The sequence below is a fragment of the Squalius cephalus genome, assembly GCF_949319135.1.
Source record: "Squalius cephalus genome assembly, chromosome: 18".
In the NCBI taxonomy this organism is placed as follows: Eukaryota; Metazoa; Chordata; class Actinopteri; order Cypriniformes; family Leuciscidae; genus Squalius; species Squalius cephalus.
In genome coordinates this window covers 24,855,685-24,875,410 of record NC_137139.1, presented here as the reverse complement: position 1 = coordinate 24,875,410, position 19,726 = coordinate 24,855,685, and the positions used below count along the sequence as shown (strand labels likewise).

The 19,726-nt window shown below is 36.9% G+C and overlaps 1 protein-coding gene across 1 annotated transcript in view; it reads left to right on the top strand.

The window, feature by feature from the left end:
- The window catches only part of camta1a (calmodulin binding transcription activator 1a), a 434,758-nt gene that overhangs the window by 10,711 nt on the left and 404,321 nt on the right, over positions 1-19,726 (top strand). Inside the window, 1 exon segment of the mRNA XM_079849916.1 lies at positions 13,617-13,720. Within this exon segment, the coding sequence (XP_079706042.1) occupies positions 13,617-13,720 (104 nt within the window).

The following is a 19,726-nucleotide window of genomic DNA, read 5'->3' as shown; positions in this document are numbered from 1 at the left end:
TGCACTGGTGTTAAAATTCTTGATATGGATAAGGTGATAATATTTATTTGTCGGGATGTCCCAATCAAGTTTTTTGTGCCCCTGATCCGAGACATTGTAGAGCTGCATGATTTTTTTTGTTTCAAACCGAGATCACAATTCTCCCACGATTCTGAAAAGACAACTAAACAAAAAAATAAGTAGCCTATAATATGTAATTTTCTAGCGGTTCTGACAAAATGTTAATTGCTACAGTCTATTCAAAATGGTTAAATATTTTGAATTAATTATTTTTTTTAAATCGGTTTGAATGAATGATTCAATAACTCACTCATAAATACTTCACTTGTTTCATTACGGAATGAATCAGCCTGTTTGAACAAATCTCTTGACTGAATGATTAAATGACAAAAACATTTTTTAACAGTTACTTGTCACCACCTAGTGACTTAATAATGTAATCGATACAATCGTTATTTGAAGTTATTTTCAAGTTATTTTCAAAAGGTGTTTTGCATTATTATGATCGCTACCATAGACATCAGTGTTTATATCTGAACCATAAACTTTTATCCCAGTACTTCTGTGATAATTGTAATATTTGCAACACAGAAACAACAATACTGTGCTGTTTCATTCCTACATGTGATAACTGCTCTCTCTGGGTCAGCGGCAGTGCGAGCACAGATTTGAATGTTCTGGTGTGATTTTGTCAAATGTTTAATAGACATAGGTGAATCGTTGTCATTTAGGAATGGGATTGCGTGCGTGTTTGAATCAAGATAGCGATCTTTTAACGATTAATCGTGCAGCTCTAAGTCATTGAATATTGAGTATCTGCTGATACCGAGTCCCGATCCGATACTTGCATTTTCCTAGTGCTTGGTGCACACTTTTAACTTAAGTACATTAAAGTTATTAAAATCAATCCAATTTATACAGTGATGTGCAGAGAGTTTCTCAGGGGCTCAAATGTAAAAAAGGTAAATCTATCACTATGGAGTAATTCCAATTATAACAATTATTCCAGTAATTATATTTATAGGCCTATATATATAGTATATATATTAGGGATGTCCCGATCCGATCCACGGCATCGGTATCCTAAAACAGAGCACTAATCTGTTTATTTTGAAGTTACACATTCTACATTGATTAAAAATTAAAATCAAATGTGTTTTTAATGGTAGTATTATTTTATACAGAAATAAATTATTTATAATTCAGATGAGAATAACGTTAAAGTTAATTAAAACTTTAAGGAAACAAATATATTGATCTGAAATATAGCAAATTAATTTTAAATTCATTCATGTACAATTACCAAACATATCTTAGGGTCTTTTGAATAAAGGGTGGCAGTCTTTCATTATCAACTTGTTGTGGACTATATACTGGAGAAGTATTTGTTCTCCATTTGAGTGAGATGTTTTTATGTGGCTAATTGAGCAAAGTGCTTCCATATATTTTTATTAGTAGTAGTATTAGTTCAAGAATAAAATAAAAATATCGGATTGATATCGGTATCGGCAAATAGCCAAAGCTGCGGCATCGGTATCGTATCGGAAGTGAAAAAGTGGTATCGGGACATCCCTAATATATATATACACACACATAGGCCTACTATATGAAGACATGGTAGATGTAAACATCTGTTACAATTGTAGACATTGTAAACAGACCACGTGGTCACAATTATGAATATGGGACTGCTGATATAAACTTCTTGTATTGCAAATGTAAAATAAACTTGCGGTGTCAGAATGCCTGTGTGTCAGTTAAGTCCAAAGCAAGACACACATCGCATTATGGCAACGACGTCTCAGGCGGCAGATCAAAATAAATTGTAAATAAATGACTTTCGAGTGATTTGTTACAAAAGTATGCATCAAAAATGCTAAACTCGGAAGCTCGAAAGTGTGTGTGATGCGCTAGAGAACAGACCTCATTGGTTATCACCATAGACAGTAAAAGAAATGGACACAGCGACCCCATTGGATTCAACGGAGACAAAGTGAAGCCAATTAGAAAATCTTACTTCCTGGGGGTCCAGCGTACTGCGCAGACTCAAACTGAGCTCGACGACGTAGATGTGACGTGAGCAAACCGTCTGTCTTCTAGTAGCTGTGCCAAGATCAATCTGAATCATTACCTTCCGAAACTCGCAGAGACGGAGAGCGTGAGTAGGAGCTGTCCATGATCTTGGAGCAGGAGAAACTTTTTGTAGGTGTTCTGATGAATTATTTTGTATTTCTTCTTCTCCTCCTGTCCATACGGTAATTTCCTACTGTGCGACAGAGAGTCGCGTGGCTGTGACGCAATCGTTAGCCTACTTTTACAAAAACTGCTTCTACAGGGCCATAACGTAAGCTACAAGGTAATGGAGCGTTTTATACATTTTCGTGTTTCTTTAGAAATAAATAATGGACAAATGGAGTCTTTAAACGCCTCAGATGTAAAGTTATTCGCTGTCAAAGTGACGCCAAAATGAATGGGAGTCAATGGGATGCTAACAGCAGGTGGGGTTCCGCTAGCCAATGGCGGCGCCCGGGGGGCGATATTGTTTTTCCCAGGATGGTAGGGGAAGACTCATGAATATTAATTAGGGAAGTCATCCCTGATTGGTCTGATGACCTACTCCTAACCCCACCCCTAAACCTACCCGCCACTGGGGGTCTGATGATCTACCCCTAACCCCGCCCTAAACCTACCCGTCACTGGGGTTAAGACCAATCAGGGATGACTTCCCTAATTAATATTCATGAGTCTTCCCCTACAATCCTGGGAAAAAAAATATCGCGCCCGGGGGTACCTTCAAAATAATACAAATCCCTGCCCCCCTGGTTATCACGCGTCATAGATTCCCATTAGAGCTTCTTCTTTTCCTTTTAGTAGCAGTTTGGCAAACCCAATTGAAGGTGCATACTGCCACCTGCTGCATGACACCTGCATGACAGCTGACGTAATCTAAAGGATCAGGATTGAAGCCGATAATAATTCTTGATATCAGCTCGAGACATCCCTATTTATTTGTATTGGCTAATAACAAAATAACAAAATAATTAAATAAATACATTTAATGCTATTTTTTTATCTAAAAAATAAAAAACACTTGAAAAAAATAAATTTAAATGCTGAAGGTGAATTTAGGTCTCACAAAATGATATACAATATGAAAAACGCATTCATTTTGAGATTGGCTAAAGAGAATATTTGTGTTATTAAAATATTAGTGTGTAAAAATAGCAGAAATAAACTTGCACTTAAATATACAAAATCGACCAAATTATCTTAATATTGTCTGATAACCGATATGATAATGATAGTGCTAATTATGTTATGTGGCATGTTGTTAAATGTTATGATTTCATTTGATTATTCTCTCAATCTTTTTGATTATAAAATTAAATAAACCACATAGGCCTAGATTACAGAAACATAGGATACATAAAAATAAAATAAAAAATAAAAAATGTAATTTGGGGAAAAAAATAAATCTTATTTCATAGGACCCTATTCACTCTCATATTATTTGTATGACCCCCTTTACACCTACCAGTAACATCTGCTTTCTCATGGTACTTATTAAAATTTCATAAAAGCTCATTTTAATGAACTGCATTTTGTGCAATTTTCATTTGTAAAACAGAAGTTTAGTTACTCGATTTGGGATTAATCTTTTTTCTTAGTATTAATATAACATTGATGAAACTAGGTGGGGGATTTCCAGTTCCCAGCATGCTTTGCAAGGAACTGAATGGGGAGAATTTTTGTTGAAATTAATTGCTGTTATCTGTTTTTTTTTTTTTTTTTTTTTTTAGCAATATGAGAAAAGGGAGAGACTTGTTTATTCTGTTTAATGTTTTGTTATGTTGGGATTTAGAAGTGTTGTTGGTATTTTGTGGAATTACCACTGTGGTGAAAAGTGGAGCCTATGCTTAGGTTGTGGAGTGTCCATACTTATGCTACTTCATTTGAAAACCAGTTACTGTGCAAGATCAAATGATGTACCTGTATTTTTCTCTCTCCACCCCATCATGCTTTATACCAACAACACACTTTTCATAAGGTAAATAAAAGGTTCATATAGCATGCTAACATGTGCTATTGCTTGCTAACTGCTACATTTTTTTGGGGGGTTAGTTTGATGTGTCAGATTTGGTTGGGTTGGTTTGATGTGTTTGATTTGGTTGGGTTAGATTGTTTTGTATGATTTGATTGGGTTAGTTTAAAGTGTCTGAATTTATTGTTTACACTGTTTTCTGCTACACAATGTATTATAATTTATTGGGTATTACGGTTTAATTTAATGTTTAGAAATCCCATTTCCTATGTGTGGAAACCCTGTCCACAATTGAATTAAGTTTTTTGTGTGTGTGTGTGTCTGTGTGTGTGTGTGTGAAAGAAAGTCAGTCAAACAGGTTTGGAACAACATGAGACTGTAAACGATGATAGCGTTTACTTTTTTTTTGGTGAACTCTTCTATTAAAAAAATCAAAAGAAAACGGCCTGTGTAAACATGTAGATTAGATAGAGGTCTCTATATTTAAACAACAGAAGCTATTCTGATTCTTCTGAAACAGCACCGTCCTTTTTCTCAGGGAGTTAAATTTAGATGACAGCCCAATCTCTGGACAGCACAAGCTTGCCTGAGAAGTCTGTGGCCCCACCAGGCCTTAGTTTAAATTGAGTTCATCAGTTGAGCTGTGATAGCAGGATCAGAGGTTCTGTGCAATGGCAGACTTCTAACAAATAGCCCAATGGCTACGGCTCTTCAATAAGAGAAGCCAGAAATTCATTGACGGAGAAAAAGATAGGGTTTTACCAGATCATTCCATAAAAAAAAAGAAGAGGGAAGCCCAGTCTTCTCATCCCATTTTATGATTGTGCTATTGCTGTATATTTTATGTCTACTATATAAAAGCTGAGGAATATTTCACCATAATAGCAATCTGATTATTATTTCAAGTCAATTCTCTTCCTATTTGGTCACAAGAACATTATTAGATCACTATTGAATGGATCGATACCGCAGCTGAGAGTGGTTTTGCAAATAGTGTCTCTTCTAATGTTTAGTGATTTTATGGGTGGGGAATGATATAGTCTCTTATGTTTTCATTATGTTCAGGGTGACACTGCCAATTGCCTACAGCATGTTACGGGGGGATGCATATTGAAGCAAATGTCAATAATGTATTTGTGAATTTTGACAACTAGACCTGAGCTCTGAAATAGGGGCCACATAATCGTAATCGCCTTTGAAAGTGTCTGCATTTGTGTAATGTGCTATTGATATTTTAAAACGTGATTGATGATAACTTTTATATTGAAGGTTGAATAAAGTGACCATTGGATCTTGCCGAGGGAAGCAACAATTAAAAGCAAGTGTCACTCACTGCAGAAGTACACACACAAACAGAGAGGGTGAGGGAGAGAGAGTAGAGAGAGAGAAAGAGAGAGTGGCGAGTTTTGCGTTGTGGATGATATTGATTTTAGATTTGTTTTTTTCAGACCTCTCAAGTTTCATGACCCACACTTGTCTCCAGGGTGAGACTAGCTCAAGCTGGCGTGACTGATATTGTTAAAGCTCCTAAACCGTCTCCTTCAGGAGTGGCATCTCAGATAATCTCAGGATCAGTCGCCTTCTCCCCATAGAAATATATGTCCACTTCTATGTGACACACTTGTTGTCCTCTTATTAGAGGTAGGCATGAGTACCCAAATACTTATTTGGACATAACAGGAATAACTGAGCATTTTGGAGGTGATTAGCAGGTTTTTCACATAATGCAGGAATCTTTTAAAACATCTAGGCCTATTAAATATATATTATATTTAGATTAGATTACGGAATGGGCGATATGATCAAAATTCACGATATAAGTAATTTCTTTAAATAATTACTATATATGAAGATATAGTTTGTTTTTGCCTGACATAAGGTTGTTGCGATATCAAAATTTTAGAGACCTGAGATTTTATAATTCTTAACATCAATTTTGATTTCGCAACAAAAACTAAAACTAGCCTAATTAATCTAATCTAAGTTGAGTAAAGAGTCAGTAATAAAATAAGAACAAAGAAACTACGAGCAATATAACAAATAAATACAATTGAACAAAAATTATAATTAAATGAACTGCAGGTATATTTTCTCCCAGCTGTTTAAGTTAACTTAAGACAGCTCAAACATGCATTTTAGTTTTGGTCTATTCTGAGAAATCGGCCAATTTATGTTTAAAGGCTTAAACATAAAAAATGGTAAGGCTTAAACATTTGAAATTTGTATGATATTTCTATCAGTTTATTGTATCTAATTGTATATCACCCAGCCCTTTTTTCAAAGCCATTTTTCAAAAGGATTTTTTATTTTACTTGGCTGTTGTTTTAATTAACAGCAGCAATGCATACGTATATTGGCAAACAATTAAGATAATGGACACCCAAAGTATTTGGTTGATTTCAGTTGAGTACTTGATTAGACAAAATGACTAACGTAGCACGTGAATCATCATTATTTTGTGGCTGACATGAAGTGGACAGACTGGTGCAGAAGGTAGTTGTCCTCCCTGAAATAATAAACAGCCCTGTTTGAAGAGATCACCACAGGCATCTTGAAAAGCAAAAAGCAGCAACATGTCTTTTGGGAAATTCTATGTTTGCAGTTTGTAAGTGTTGGACTGGGGCCCATCCCACTTCAAACCTCACAACTCCCACAGTCCAACAGTTAGAAGTTGTGAGTTGGAAACGAGCCATGTCTGTAGGCACAGCTGTGTCAAGACCTGCTGGTGTGATATTCTTTTCGTCCTACCTGCCCTTCTAATGAGAGAATTCCCTTCTGAATGGGTGGCAAGCACAAGCAGAAGCAGAAAAAACATTTCTGTCCCTCCACTAGTTCCTCATTTCTCTCTAACTCTCTCTCTCTCTCTCTTTGTGGGAGCTCTTTCTATAGGCTATCTATTATATTCTTGTGGTCCGTTTCTTGTGGTTCACTACCATTCTGTACCCCCCCCCCCATGCACCTGACTGGAGAGTTGCTTTCTCCTGATCAGGACTGCTGTAGTAATTGGCTGCCCCCTCAGCTCGGCTCAGCACAGCACATCTTCCAATATAACAGGCTACAGTTTCAGCCAGCCTTGCACTTTAGGATCTGACAACTAAATTGTTGTTCACCGGTAGGGAGACAGAATTATGTTAATGTCCACATTGTCACTGCTGTTTAGGCAAGAAAATAAAGGAAACAAGATGGCATATTAGAGGCTGGAGTTGCGCAGCAGGATGTGCTGTTTACATCCATGAGATCAAAGCGGCAAGGAGAGTCGTTATGGCTGAGGCCCAGCAGATGTAGTCGTGCTAGTTTTCCCTCTCTCTCTCTAGATCGTATAGGTTGAGGTTAGTCGTCTACTGTACCTTTTTTGTTTGTTTTGTTTAAAAATGACCAATTGTTTAAACATTTAGCCATATAAAGGGAGCCACCTATTATAGCACAATCCTTGAGTCCTTGAACCTGAGGTCACACACCTTTATTAAATGTGGTTGAAACGCAGTTAGTTGTTATGGGAAGAAGGAGTGCGGGAACCGGTGAACATTCAAAGACTTTTTATAAAATAAATCAACCAATACAAAATTAAAGTAAAGATAGCAGCACCTCACGGACGACTAATATAAACGACTAATATTAATAAAACAAAACATCAAATAAAACAGTCCAGGCCTGGTCCTCTCTCGTCCTTTACGATCCGCTTTTCCCATCTTAGCAATTAAGGTTTGGATTAGGATCGGGATACTGATGTTAGATCAGCAATTACGGACAGACTTATCTCGCACATGGAACTGGAATTCCATGTAAATGTCTAAATTCATAAATACATACATAATCGCTAAGCTTTCATCAGCCTTCTGCTTCGCCAATGTGTCTGCTCACAGTCGTAACAGCCCCTTTACGCTGTGAATGTTTTTTTGTTGTTTGTTCTCTGGCACTCTCCTCAATTTTATTTCTATTTTTTATGACGCTAGAGCTCATTCCCAGTCCCAGAGCCGCAGTAATGTCAGATAAGGGTGTGTGTTGACACTGATAGACTGCTCTTTATTAAAGCAGCCAGCGTTAGAACTTTAGTGAATTAGCATTCTGCTCTGTTCTCTGTCTGCTTTTAACTGCGGAGCAATGAGCCCTCATTTCAATGCCATTCATTTTATTTGGTGAAAAAGGAGCATAGCCCAAACATCTCAAGAGGTCTTTCAAGTTGTGCTCTGGGAGGAGTTAGAAGGGATTTTATTAGTATGAGGGGTTTTTAATTAACAACCAGTCATCTAATCGGAGCAGTGAATGTTTTTCATTCTCCTGGATGTGTGCTTATATTCAGCACAAGTCAGATTCGAACCTGTCTTCAAGTCCCTAATAGCATTTTACTCTGATAAACGTCTGCTTTTAATTCACGGTGAATATGGTGGATGGCTTATTTGAGCTGTTTTACCATTTAATTATCATCCCTCACACTGTTTTATAATCATAATGTTCTGTTTCATTATTCTCAAAACAGACAGTAACTCAGTGAACCAACTGTCCTATGTGGATGCTCATATCAGTGTGCAAAAATGGCTCTGGAGCAGGAGCTTGGCTGCTTAGCATGGACCATAGACTTCAGATCACGTACTTATGGGATCCTGCACCAGTTGAGCTACTGCCAGTGAGATGAATGATAATGCTATTGCTAACCTTCCTTTAGGTTTTATAGACCTCCTTGCTCTGAAGTGAATGATGTCATCATCAGTGGGTGTGTCAAAGGGAATGTGTTTGTTGGCTCTGATGACTGGCAGGCCTTGGTTATGGACCACTGTGTGTGTGTGGTCTGAAATGATTACAAATGGGCTGGTATTAGAGTCTTGGCCGGTCTTAGAGGGCTTCGCCTACACTGTCTGATCTGTATCTGAGTTTGTCTGGAGATGACCAAGGCCTGTCACCACCCGCCTGTCTTTGTAATCTTTCTTCAAAATGCAATAAGTATTCAGTTCTGGCTTTATTCTGCTTTGGAACGCCCAGTTTTCACAACCCAAGCAATTCCTGATGGATAAAATCAAGTGTCGCCATACTTTTTTAAGTATTCTGTTATGCTTAGAAATGTTACATTACAGACATAAAATAAGTTGTGAATAGGGTTGCAAAATTCTGGGAATTTTCAATTTTTCAAAGATGGAAACTTTCCATGGGAATTAGGCCTAATGGGAATTAACAGGAATTAATGGGAATAAACGGGAATAAACTGGGAATTTTCAAAGTTGAGGGTTGGCTCTTCATAGGGAACTTAAATATGGTTGAGGAAAGTATATTTTTAGCATAATCTTGACTAAAACAAACAGATGCCATTCAAATACACTTGAATATCCATGCCATTCCTCAATCACATGCACATAGCACACTGCTTACTGCATGGCTATTGAGACCACACCCCCTACTGGCACTGTGCATGCTTCCAAAGCACAAGACTATTGAAGGCACACATTTGAGCCTGTGGACTAAACAAAGTGAAGTAAGTTTTGATGATATTATGGGGAAATATATTTATTAAATGTTTAAATTGCAAATATCACATACAAATGTATTCATCTAGTAGATAGCAAGCTGATAAGTTAGATGCTAAATAAGCTAGCATAACTTTATTTACCACATAAGGCAGATGCTACCTCATGTGGCTGTTTTTCTCTGCCTCTTGCAATATGTTTTGAAGATCATTCCAGTTGTTTAGCTAGCCTTACTATTTAAATTAATAATTAATAATTAAAACTTGTTCTGTTCTACTTACAAATCAATCTGTTGAAATATCTGTTGAAAACATTTTGCATGGATGTTTTCTTATGACTTCTGTTTATATTTATGCTTGGATATGATACAATGATCGATTACATTACAATTAAATCCCAGTTAGTTCCCCTAAATTGCCATTATTCCCATGGAAAGTTTCTAATATGGAATATTTCCAAAATTCCCCAGCTTAACTTACCATGGAAATTTACCGGAAATTTTCCACCCCTTTGCAACCCTAGTTGTGAATGCCTTTTCATGTTGACTTTTGGCCTTTTGCCCGTTTAAATGACTTTTTTGATGACTTATGACTTAATGACTTAAATGTGTTTTTGATTTTACCTTTTCTTTTTACCTTTGACACTGGTTGCTGCAGAGATATATTGTTTTTCCTTCTATGTGTACTGTGTGGGATGGCGGATTGTTGTCATTCGGGAGCAGGTGCTCTATGCTAATGTTAATTGAGTGAGTCAAATGATTCCAGATACCAGTCTCAGATCTCTACTGTAAAACTTATGTACCCTTGTACAATTGTTCCCATCAGTGTATGCTACATTCAACACATACTCCAGAATTCCAGAATTATCTCCATGCACCAAATGAAAGACCACAGAGTCACACTGTTGTTTCATGGCATTATCAGGTAGCTGTAAACTTTTTGTTAGGACCTTGCTCTAGGCTGGGATTACACTCTTCTCAGTGAGCTGTTCTCCACCTTTTCTCATTCTTTAAAGATTTCACAGTCGTCCTTTAAGTCCATCTTCTCCAATATTGTCTTTTATAACTTTAGACATCCAAACATCTGAGAAAATTAAAAATAGAGGTGTTATAGAACGGACAGGCAGGGTGACTTTGCCTTTAAGAAGCACTGGGGACATGGGGGTTTGCCATTTGAAATGTACATCTTTGATTTCTGGTCGGCTTGTGCTTGAGACACGGCTCTTTGTTTTATATTCACAAACAGAAGTCCAAGCTTTCGTGGGGTTCTCAGACAAATTGAAAAGGGTTCAGGTAATCAGAAGCGCACACTTGAGAATCACATTCCTTGAATAAAGTACAAGGCTTTGTTGAGCACAGTCACTGTAAGACATTTTCAAAGGTGGCATCGCTATACAGGAAGGACAACTAAAAGTCAGTGCCTCAAAATTGAAACCCACTGTTCTACAAAAATCTTGAGGATGCTTATATTTATTTATAAATATATTGTATGTCTATAGAAAATGTCTATATATTTTCACCTTACAACCCTCTACGGACACACTGAAGCTCGAGTCGCCATTGGCTAGTACATTTTTTATTTTACTCGCCATACTTTTTACATGGAATGCAAGAACAATGCAATGCAATTCTACATAAATGTAATATAAATATAAAATATAAATTTCAAACACTATTAACGACACGTAATCAGTCTATGATAAAATAAGAACAAATAAACTGCTTTTCTGGTTTTTCAGTTAGATGTAACAGTAGTTCGACAAAGATTAGAAAGATTCAAGAGCAGTGAGTCTGTTGTTTGATTAACATTAAAAGCAGAAATATATTAGGCTGCTGTCACTTTAAGACATAATGCATGGATCCAGTATACTGATATTGTACATATGCGTTGTCTTTATCAACTGTTGTTTATGTTCACTTAAAAAGAAATTCCAGTATTGTGACAACACTAATTCAGGGTGATACAAGAGACCTCCACATAGTGTAAGGGTGTTGCTAACCCTGTCAGAGTTTACTTTTTGCAGTAATGACTGAGAGACATGATATCCCTAACTCAGCTAAGGGATAAGCCTCAAATTTAACCCCTTTAAAATCACACCACCCTACCATTATAACACGAATTATAGCAAGAAAATCAAATCTGATCTGGCTTTGCAAGTTTGCAGACAGTGATAAGTGATGTTTTTGTACTTTTATTCATTGAAAAAAAAAAATTATTTTGGGTGTGGAAGAAAAGAGAAGGAAAACTAGAGATCTGTAACATGATTATGTAATTTAAGGCCATATTTCTCAGTCCAAACAGATGACAAAATCCTATTCTTTGGCATAAACAGATGTCTGCAATATCAAAGTTGATTGTCTGACAACTGGGGAAGAATGAAAGATTCACAACTGCACCAGTTTAGATGATGCCACTGTCATCTGAGAGAAGCAAATATATTTCTCGCTGATGTGGAGAAAGAGGCCTTCACACCAGGGTTGTTTAAATTTTGCATAACAGTTCGACAGTGTAACATAAACCGTCAGACCTGGAGATGGGTAATTGGATGCAGCATATGTGTCTTGATTTGTCATCAGTGACGTGTGCGGCAGCGGAACACATGGTGACGTGTAAGCGCATTAGCTTAGACAGAGGAAATCGAACTGATTTGCATGCGTGCTCATAACCACATTTACAGGATTTGGTATAGCATCGCATTCACAAATGATAGATGATTGTTTGTCACAATTACAACCTTAGGAAAATGGCGGGGGTGTTTTTGACAGTGACTCAGGCATATTATGTCACATTTTTGACTCGCTGTTAGAGCGTTTGTTATGGATTAGATATTCCGTCATTGTGCTGGTGTTGAAATGTAGGTTGAGCTCACAAAGTATGTGAACATGAATTTGAGGCTTTGTGTTAATTCTTGTTTTATTATATTCATAAAACATTAATATAAACATCTATAGACAACTTATGCACATTTTTGGTTTATTTGCTTCAGTAGATAGTTGTCCACATTGTAGGGCTGTAAGGTCATTCAGAGGGATATTGTATAATATAAATAAATACATATATATATATATATATATATATATATATATATATATATATATATATATATATATATATATATATAATTTCATACATTGCATATAGGCTACTCACTTCATTCAGGAAAGAATTTCTGCTAGAAGGTGCCTGGCCAAGCCTTTTTTCCCTTTCATCCATACTCCTGCTATCCTTCGGGGGTTTTAGGGGAATAGAATGTGAATGTCATGTGGGTGCAGGTGACAGGCAAATGTATAATCAGCAGTTGGTCGTATAAGGTGATTATAATTGGACTCAATTTACAGTTGTAGACAATTCCATTGTAATTTAGAAATTCCACTCTGAAAGTGAACTTTCATTTAACAATGAAAGTTAAATGGCAGTGATTTGACTGGCCTGCCAAGCCCTTAGGAATGGGAACGAGAGACAGACAAGATAAGAATGGAAGAAAGCCTGATATATAGCCCTGCCTTAATTGCCCCTGAACAAATTGTATTCCCTTTTTCTTTTATCTTTAGCCAGCATTTGTGCTTTTTACTGTTCTTTTGAACAGCCAGGATCAGGGTTGCTGTGTACTTTATTGGGTAGTTAAAGTCTTAATAAAGCTTAGCATTAGTTTCCCTTAAACCCTTGAGAGTGGACTTCCACTACTGAAACACCTGAAATCTGATGATTCACATTATAATATGTCACTATTTCTTTTTCTTTTTTTCTTCACAGTACGCTTGGCCCATTAATTCACATTTTCATTCATCTAACATTTTTACCTTCATTCTGCAAGTTGCTCATTAGTTGCTCTTTGCAGTCAGAATAATTGGCGCCCATTAGTTAATGAACCTTGTTATATGCTCTGTATGAAGAATGTAGAAGAACTGCAGAGGATAATCTAATATTAAATCGTATATGCTTATTATTGTATTAGTGCACTGAGCCCTATATATTAACATGATTGCATCAATATCAATACATCTTGGGTATTGATTAATTACAGTTATTATTGAAATAATGGTATTGAAATCCTTTTACTGTCTCCTATTTCTAATCTTTATTGCATGCTTGTTTTTTTTTTTGTTTTTTTTTTTGCAGATGAACATGGACATTTGAAAATATACCTGCCCAAAAAGCTGCTTGAATGTCTACCAAAATGCTCCACATTGCCAAAAGAGAGACACAGGTGGAACACCAATGAGGTAAGGTCACCTCTCTCCGCCATCTGCTGTTGTCTTTTTTTAACTCCTGCTGACTTCATAGAGATAAAACCTCGTTTATTTTAAGCAGTGAAACGGACACAATGTGTTAATAGAAACCTCTCTAGGGATTCTGCAGTCAGTTCAGATATTAACAGCAACTGCGTGATTGCCTTATTTTTGTGGCAGGAGGAAGTTGCCTATTTTCCGTGCTGTGCTTGCAAAGGATTTTCACTATAGGCAGACATAGATTTAGTGTTGTAGGAAACAGCAGGTTCATAAAGCTTTCTGTATTAATACAAAGATCTCATTTCTACATTGATGCAAATATAAATTTGAAATACTTTATGATCAGCTCATAAAACATTTATGTTTTGGCCTTCAATATTTTAGCTCATATTCTGTTGCTTTTTTGGTAGTGAATTACAGCAGTTTGTAAGTTAAAACTCAAATGTATATCATTTTTGCCCATCTGTTCCAGCGTCACATTTATTCACAGATGTTTTAATTCCCTGGAAATATAGATGTGATTATTTATTTATTTATTTATTTATGTTTTAACTGGTGTGTCGAGAAAAACTGCCAATAGACATTATAGTGCTAATTCAAAGTAGAACATGAACACTAAACTTCCTTAGACCTTCTTTTCATCTCAGGACTTCCTCTGAGCTCGACTTAATCTGTAGTTGTGGAAAGCTTAGTCTCGACAATCGTAACATTTTCAGGACTCCTTGAAAATTTTCCCAGGGGTCAGAGCACCGTGTGATTGTATATTAACAATTCATGGAGGAAGCGAACAATATTTTAGGATTACAATCAAGCTTGGTTCAGTTGTTTATTGACTTTCAGTAGATGCTGACATGCTATTTCAGACCCCACTGTGCCACTGCATAGAAGCCCCGCTATCTAACAAAGCCATATACCTAATAATCTACATGAGAATGTGTTTTAAGTACGTTTATCACAGCCTGAAGGCATTTCAGACACAATGCATCAAACAAATAAGAAAAGATAACAAGCCTCTTAGATTTCGGTATTGAAAATGAAAATGTAAAATGTTTTTATTTGTATGACTGTGGGTGGAAAAATCATAGACTGTTTGCTCCAGCTGTCCTTGACCTATAGGCCAGCCATTTTAAATTAGTTCATTTCTTTTCAGGGCAGCTACTTTATCATTTAATGGAAATGAGACGGTGACTTGCTTGATTTTCACATTTTATTTGTTGTTCGTGTTCAGTCTGTTGTGAGGCGCGACTCCCTCTGTGTGGAGGCTGCGGGGAGATTGAAACTAAACATTGTTTCACTGCCGTAAGCTAGAGGGATTTTGAATGACTGAGCTTCTCTAAGGAGATTCATAAACTCATAGCTCAGTGAAGGCGATGTAGTTTTATTACAATTGATCCCATTGAAGCACGCATGGGTTTCACACAGTAAGTGACAGGCATCAGAGAACAGGAGGCAAAGAAACCTTGTGTGTGCATGTCAAGTGTTTTTGGGGTTTTTTCTTTAGGTTTTTTTTTTTTTTAAGATTCTCCCCCTCAAATTAATGACATCCTCTCATGCAGGCATGCAGGTAAAGAGAGGGATGAGGAGCGCTCTGGTGGGTTAGTGAGCCTGCCTGCCTTGCTCAGTAATATCAAAACACCTGCCACAGCCACATACATAACTCACATGTCACCTTTACATCAATTTCAGCTCTGCCAAAAGTCCCCAGTGACAAATCACTGACGTGACCCTCTTAAAGGGATATTTATGAATTGAATACACTGCTTTATCCCTCTTCGTATTCTTTATAGAGTGACAAGTGGCTTTTTTGAAGGTAGAGAGGTATGGATCTGAATGACAATGCTGAAATAGACATTGAAAGCACCAGCCGTTGAATGTTTGTGTCTTGTCAGATTTAGCTCTGAATGTTTTCCCTCTGCGGTTCTGGTAACCAGAGATTCATTTTCGTTTTGTTGAATAGTTTGTCTTTGAAGTGCAAATGCGGCATTGTGGGATATGGTTGATTGTTTGGCTTTATTTCCATGTAATATGATGCAATGCTCAGAGCAGTAAAAATTTTGATTTTTGAACTGTGTATGTGCACTTGTCATTCAAAGGCTGTCAGTTTATATCAGGCATGCTGTGTGTTTGTACATATTTGTGGTCTGGTTTAGATTGATACAAGTGAACAAGAATATTGCTTCAGATCAGCGGCTGCCTTCCTAATTGAAGCTGATGGTTTAACACGTTTGACCTGCGGTGTTGCGCTTGCAGTCAAAATTAATTAATGTGTTTTTTGGAATTGATTAAAAAATGTCAGCACTTATTGTGAAATGATGTCATATTCATCCTAGTATGTGAAGGGAAAGAAAGGTTTACAGAAAGAAAACAGGAACTCTGTAATGTTACAGGAAGTTATGTTTTCCCCCCAATTCTTTTTTTAAAGGAAACAAAATATGTAGACTAAGTTGTGTTAATTTGTGCAAATGGCACTCATAATGGGATTGATGTTCACATATAGCCTATGAAGAATTGGACAGAAGAAGATTTTTGCAGAAGTGCTTTTTACTCACCTCACTTGTATCTCTCTTCACAATAACACAGTGCTCTTTCTTTTTTTAATCCCATTATACTTACTAAATAAAAGTAAATTCAGTTATAAAATAACAAACCTAGATTATATATTTCTCAATCTGCATAGAAATGCTTGGAAAATGCAAAATCTAAACCCAATACAAATTTGAGATGATGAAATATAATAACATTATGTTATATAAACATAACATTTTATTGACTTAGTCTTCTATGTATTACAAAGATTTCTAAAGTAAATTATTGTAATAATATTATAGCCTAGTGTTTCTTCAACTACAGGCTCTATTATGTCCCAGTGTTTGATATTTTTTCTTTCTTTTTTTTGTATGAAGGCTACTTTGAAACTTTTTTAACTAAGATTTTTATTTTTCGCTACTTTGTAAATTCCTGTTATGTATAGATTTTAGTGTTTTACCCTTGTCACAGACTTTCAATTTATGAAAATCTATAAATATTATATTTTAAAAGGTTTGATAATCTTCACCTTGTGCAATCCATACAAATAGGCTAGACATAGTTGTCGTTGTTGTTGTTGGACATTGTTCGTGGACAAAACAAACTAATGTGAATTTTTTTTTTTTAAGAGTTTACTGTGTTAAAAGTGGCCACAGTTGAAGAAACACCTATTCATGATAATGCTAAATGATATTGTAAATGTTGAACAACCTTTCCCAAAAAGCAAGGGCATTTGTATGTCATGTGTGCCAGGCAGACACTGAGGCTAGAGTGAGTCACTGACGGCAGACTGAGAGGTATTAAGCAGTCTCATTGCTGCTGATTGTGTGACTCTTACTGAAAGTGACACCTCCTGTATTTCCTCTAAATCCCTCCTGCTGCTCTTTTTTGTTTTGTTTTTGTTTTTTGCTTGAAATAATGTTTTGGTAACTATGAGGGTTCAATTTAAGTTTATGTGGGCAGGAAATATACAGGATTAACTCCCCAATTTTGTCAGCTCACATTATGTTATGTGCTTGGTTTTTTACTCTCACAAAGTCTGTTGTTTGAGTTTCCCTCATGTAACATGCAGTTCTCCATTTTGAAGTGCAGTCAAATTCAGATGACAGCGTAACTTCTATTGCTGTCCAGACAAGTCAGGCTAGATGGAGTGCAGCGGTCATATGTGGGGAGCCCATCTCTCCTCTACTGGATGTTTAGTGCTTTAGGCCATATTTATATCTGTCATATTTTCTGCGTGTGCATTCATAGGGAGAATGTTAGTTGGAATAATTTCAAACATTTGCTGGAAAGTTAGATAAACCAATCTACTCAAAAAAAGGGAGATGGCAAGAGGAGGAGGTAAGCAGCATGTAGGTGGTTTAAAAGAGGTGATGTGCACAAAGGCAATGCTCTGCTTTTAAACTGTCAGAGTGAGATTTGAAGACAATATGGGTCAAGGAATGTCAATTTATTTAACTGGAGCAAGCACAGCACCACAGTCTTTATAACAAAGAAAACAGGCTTAACAATAAAGGCAGATAACAGATTTTGAGGCAGACATGAAAACTAATTAGAAAGGGGTTCTATGAGATCTGACAATGGCTTCCAGGAAAAGAAATCAAGGAAACAGGTTTGTTCTGGTGAGATCCTGTACAGAGAGATCTAGTATCTGATGTTTGGCTTTTCTGACATAATCTGACATAAGTTGATCCTCATGTGGGGAGTATCATTGTTATTTTCAATGGGAACAGTATACAGTGGCTTTTGAGACAATTCCTTAGAAACCTCCTTCTCAGGTTCTTTTCACTAGGTTTTATCTTTTTATACATGATTTCTAGTCTTTCAGCAAGGACACCATATAGGAAGGACTGTAACCCTTGATTTCCAAACTCTATAGTTTGATTTATAGTTTATAGTTTGACTCTATCAGAATGACCTCTATGAGAGTGTATCTCTCACCTAAATTTAGAAGTACACGCTCTGTTCTGCTTGACATAGTCCTTCTCATGTTGAAATGGCATGTATGTTTAGTTGGCTTGAGAACCAGTGGGGTTCAAAAAAAGGATGATGACTTGTCAAACCTTTAAGATGGTTTCTCATCAAAAAAGGGCATCTAGCATTTGGAAAGTGTCAGCAGTACTATCAAAAGACCGAAAAAGTTTCTGTCTCTGGAAGGGACCCTCTGGGAGAGGGAGACAGGCAGGAAAGAGGAGCTAAGCTAGTGTGACTCTCAGCCTCTAATGAGTGGCAGCCACTAAAGACCTGTGAACCTTCTCTCAGCTCTGAACTGAAGCCCAACTGTGGGATGAGAGCGCATCAGCTCAGTCGCTCTAAGGACTTCTACACATTTAATGCCCTGTCATCAGGACTAATCCTCTCTGCCCGGCACTGCTGTGGCACGGTGCCCGTGTGCAATATGCCTCTGCTCCTGGTGGGGTGCCATTGTGGACGCACATGGTACTGGAGCAGCCCAGGGAGAGTCGTGGGCAGAGAGAACAGAATCTTCCGGTTACAGTCACGTCCGGCGGCAACGTCCAGGGAGAGGGTTCTGATTACGCAGGATGTGGAGAGGCTGAAAAAAAGGAGAGGTTTGACTCACTAGGCCAGATATGACTGCATTTCCTCCACCAAATCAGAGACAATATGATATCCCTCGTGAGAGTGAATGCACCTGCTGCTGGAGAAAGCCATTTACAGATTAAATACCGATCAGAGCAATCTTCTGTTTTTGATTACAATGCATCGAAAGCCTCTCGGTGCACAATTGTCCTGAAGATTACAATAGAGAGGTTCAATTCACACAAAATGCTTGTTAGACACATTAGTCTCAGCATTCCTCTTTTAGAATAGGGAGTATCATCTTGTGTTTGTGATGTGAATGTTAATATTCCTTGCATTTGTAGAACTGTGTGTTTATCTTTTTGTTATGTGGCTGTCTGACCTGTTTTTCCACTTCTTCTTTAAGAAAAGTAGCAATATAGGTGATTTCACTTTTAAAGGATTAGTTCACTTTCAAAAATTGTTTTGCTGATAATTTACTCACCCCAATGTCATTCAAGATATCCATGTCTTTCTTTCTTCAGTCGAAAAGAAATTAAGGTTTTTGAGGAAAACATTCCAGGATTTCTACTACACAGAATGGACTTCAATTGCAACCAACTACACCAATGTTCAAAGAAGGTTCAAATGTCCGTCTCAATGCAGCTTCAAAGTCTCTACACGATCCCAGTCGAGAAATAAGGGTCTTATCTAGCGAAACGATTGGTCATTTTCAAAAAAAAAAAAAAAAAAAAAAAAAAACTTTTTAACCACAAATGCTCGTCTTGTACCATCTCTGAGATGCGCCACATATCACGTCATCATGTTGGAAAGGTCACGAAAAAAATAAATTAAAATAATAATAATAAATTAAAACAAAGATGTCGGACGATTTTGAAGTTGGAGGATGAGATGAAATTTTTCGCCCTTCCCTACCTTTTTGAACCGGAGTAC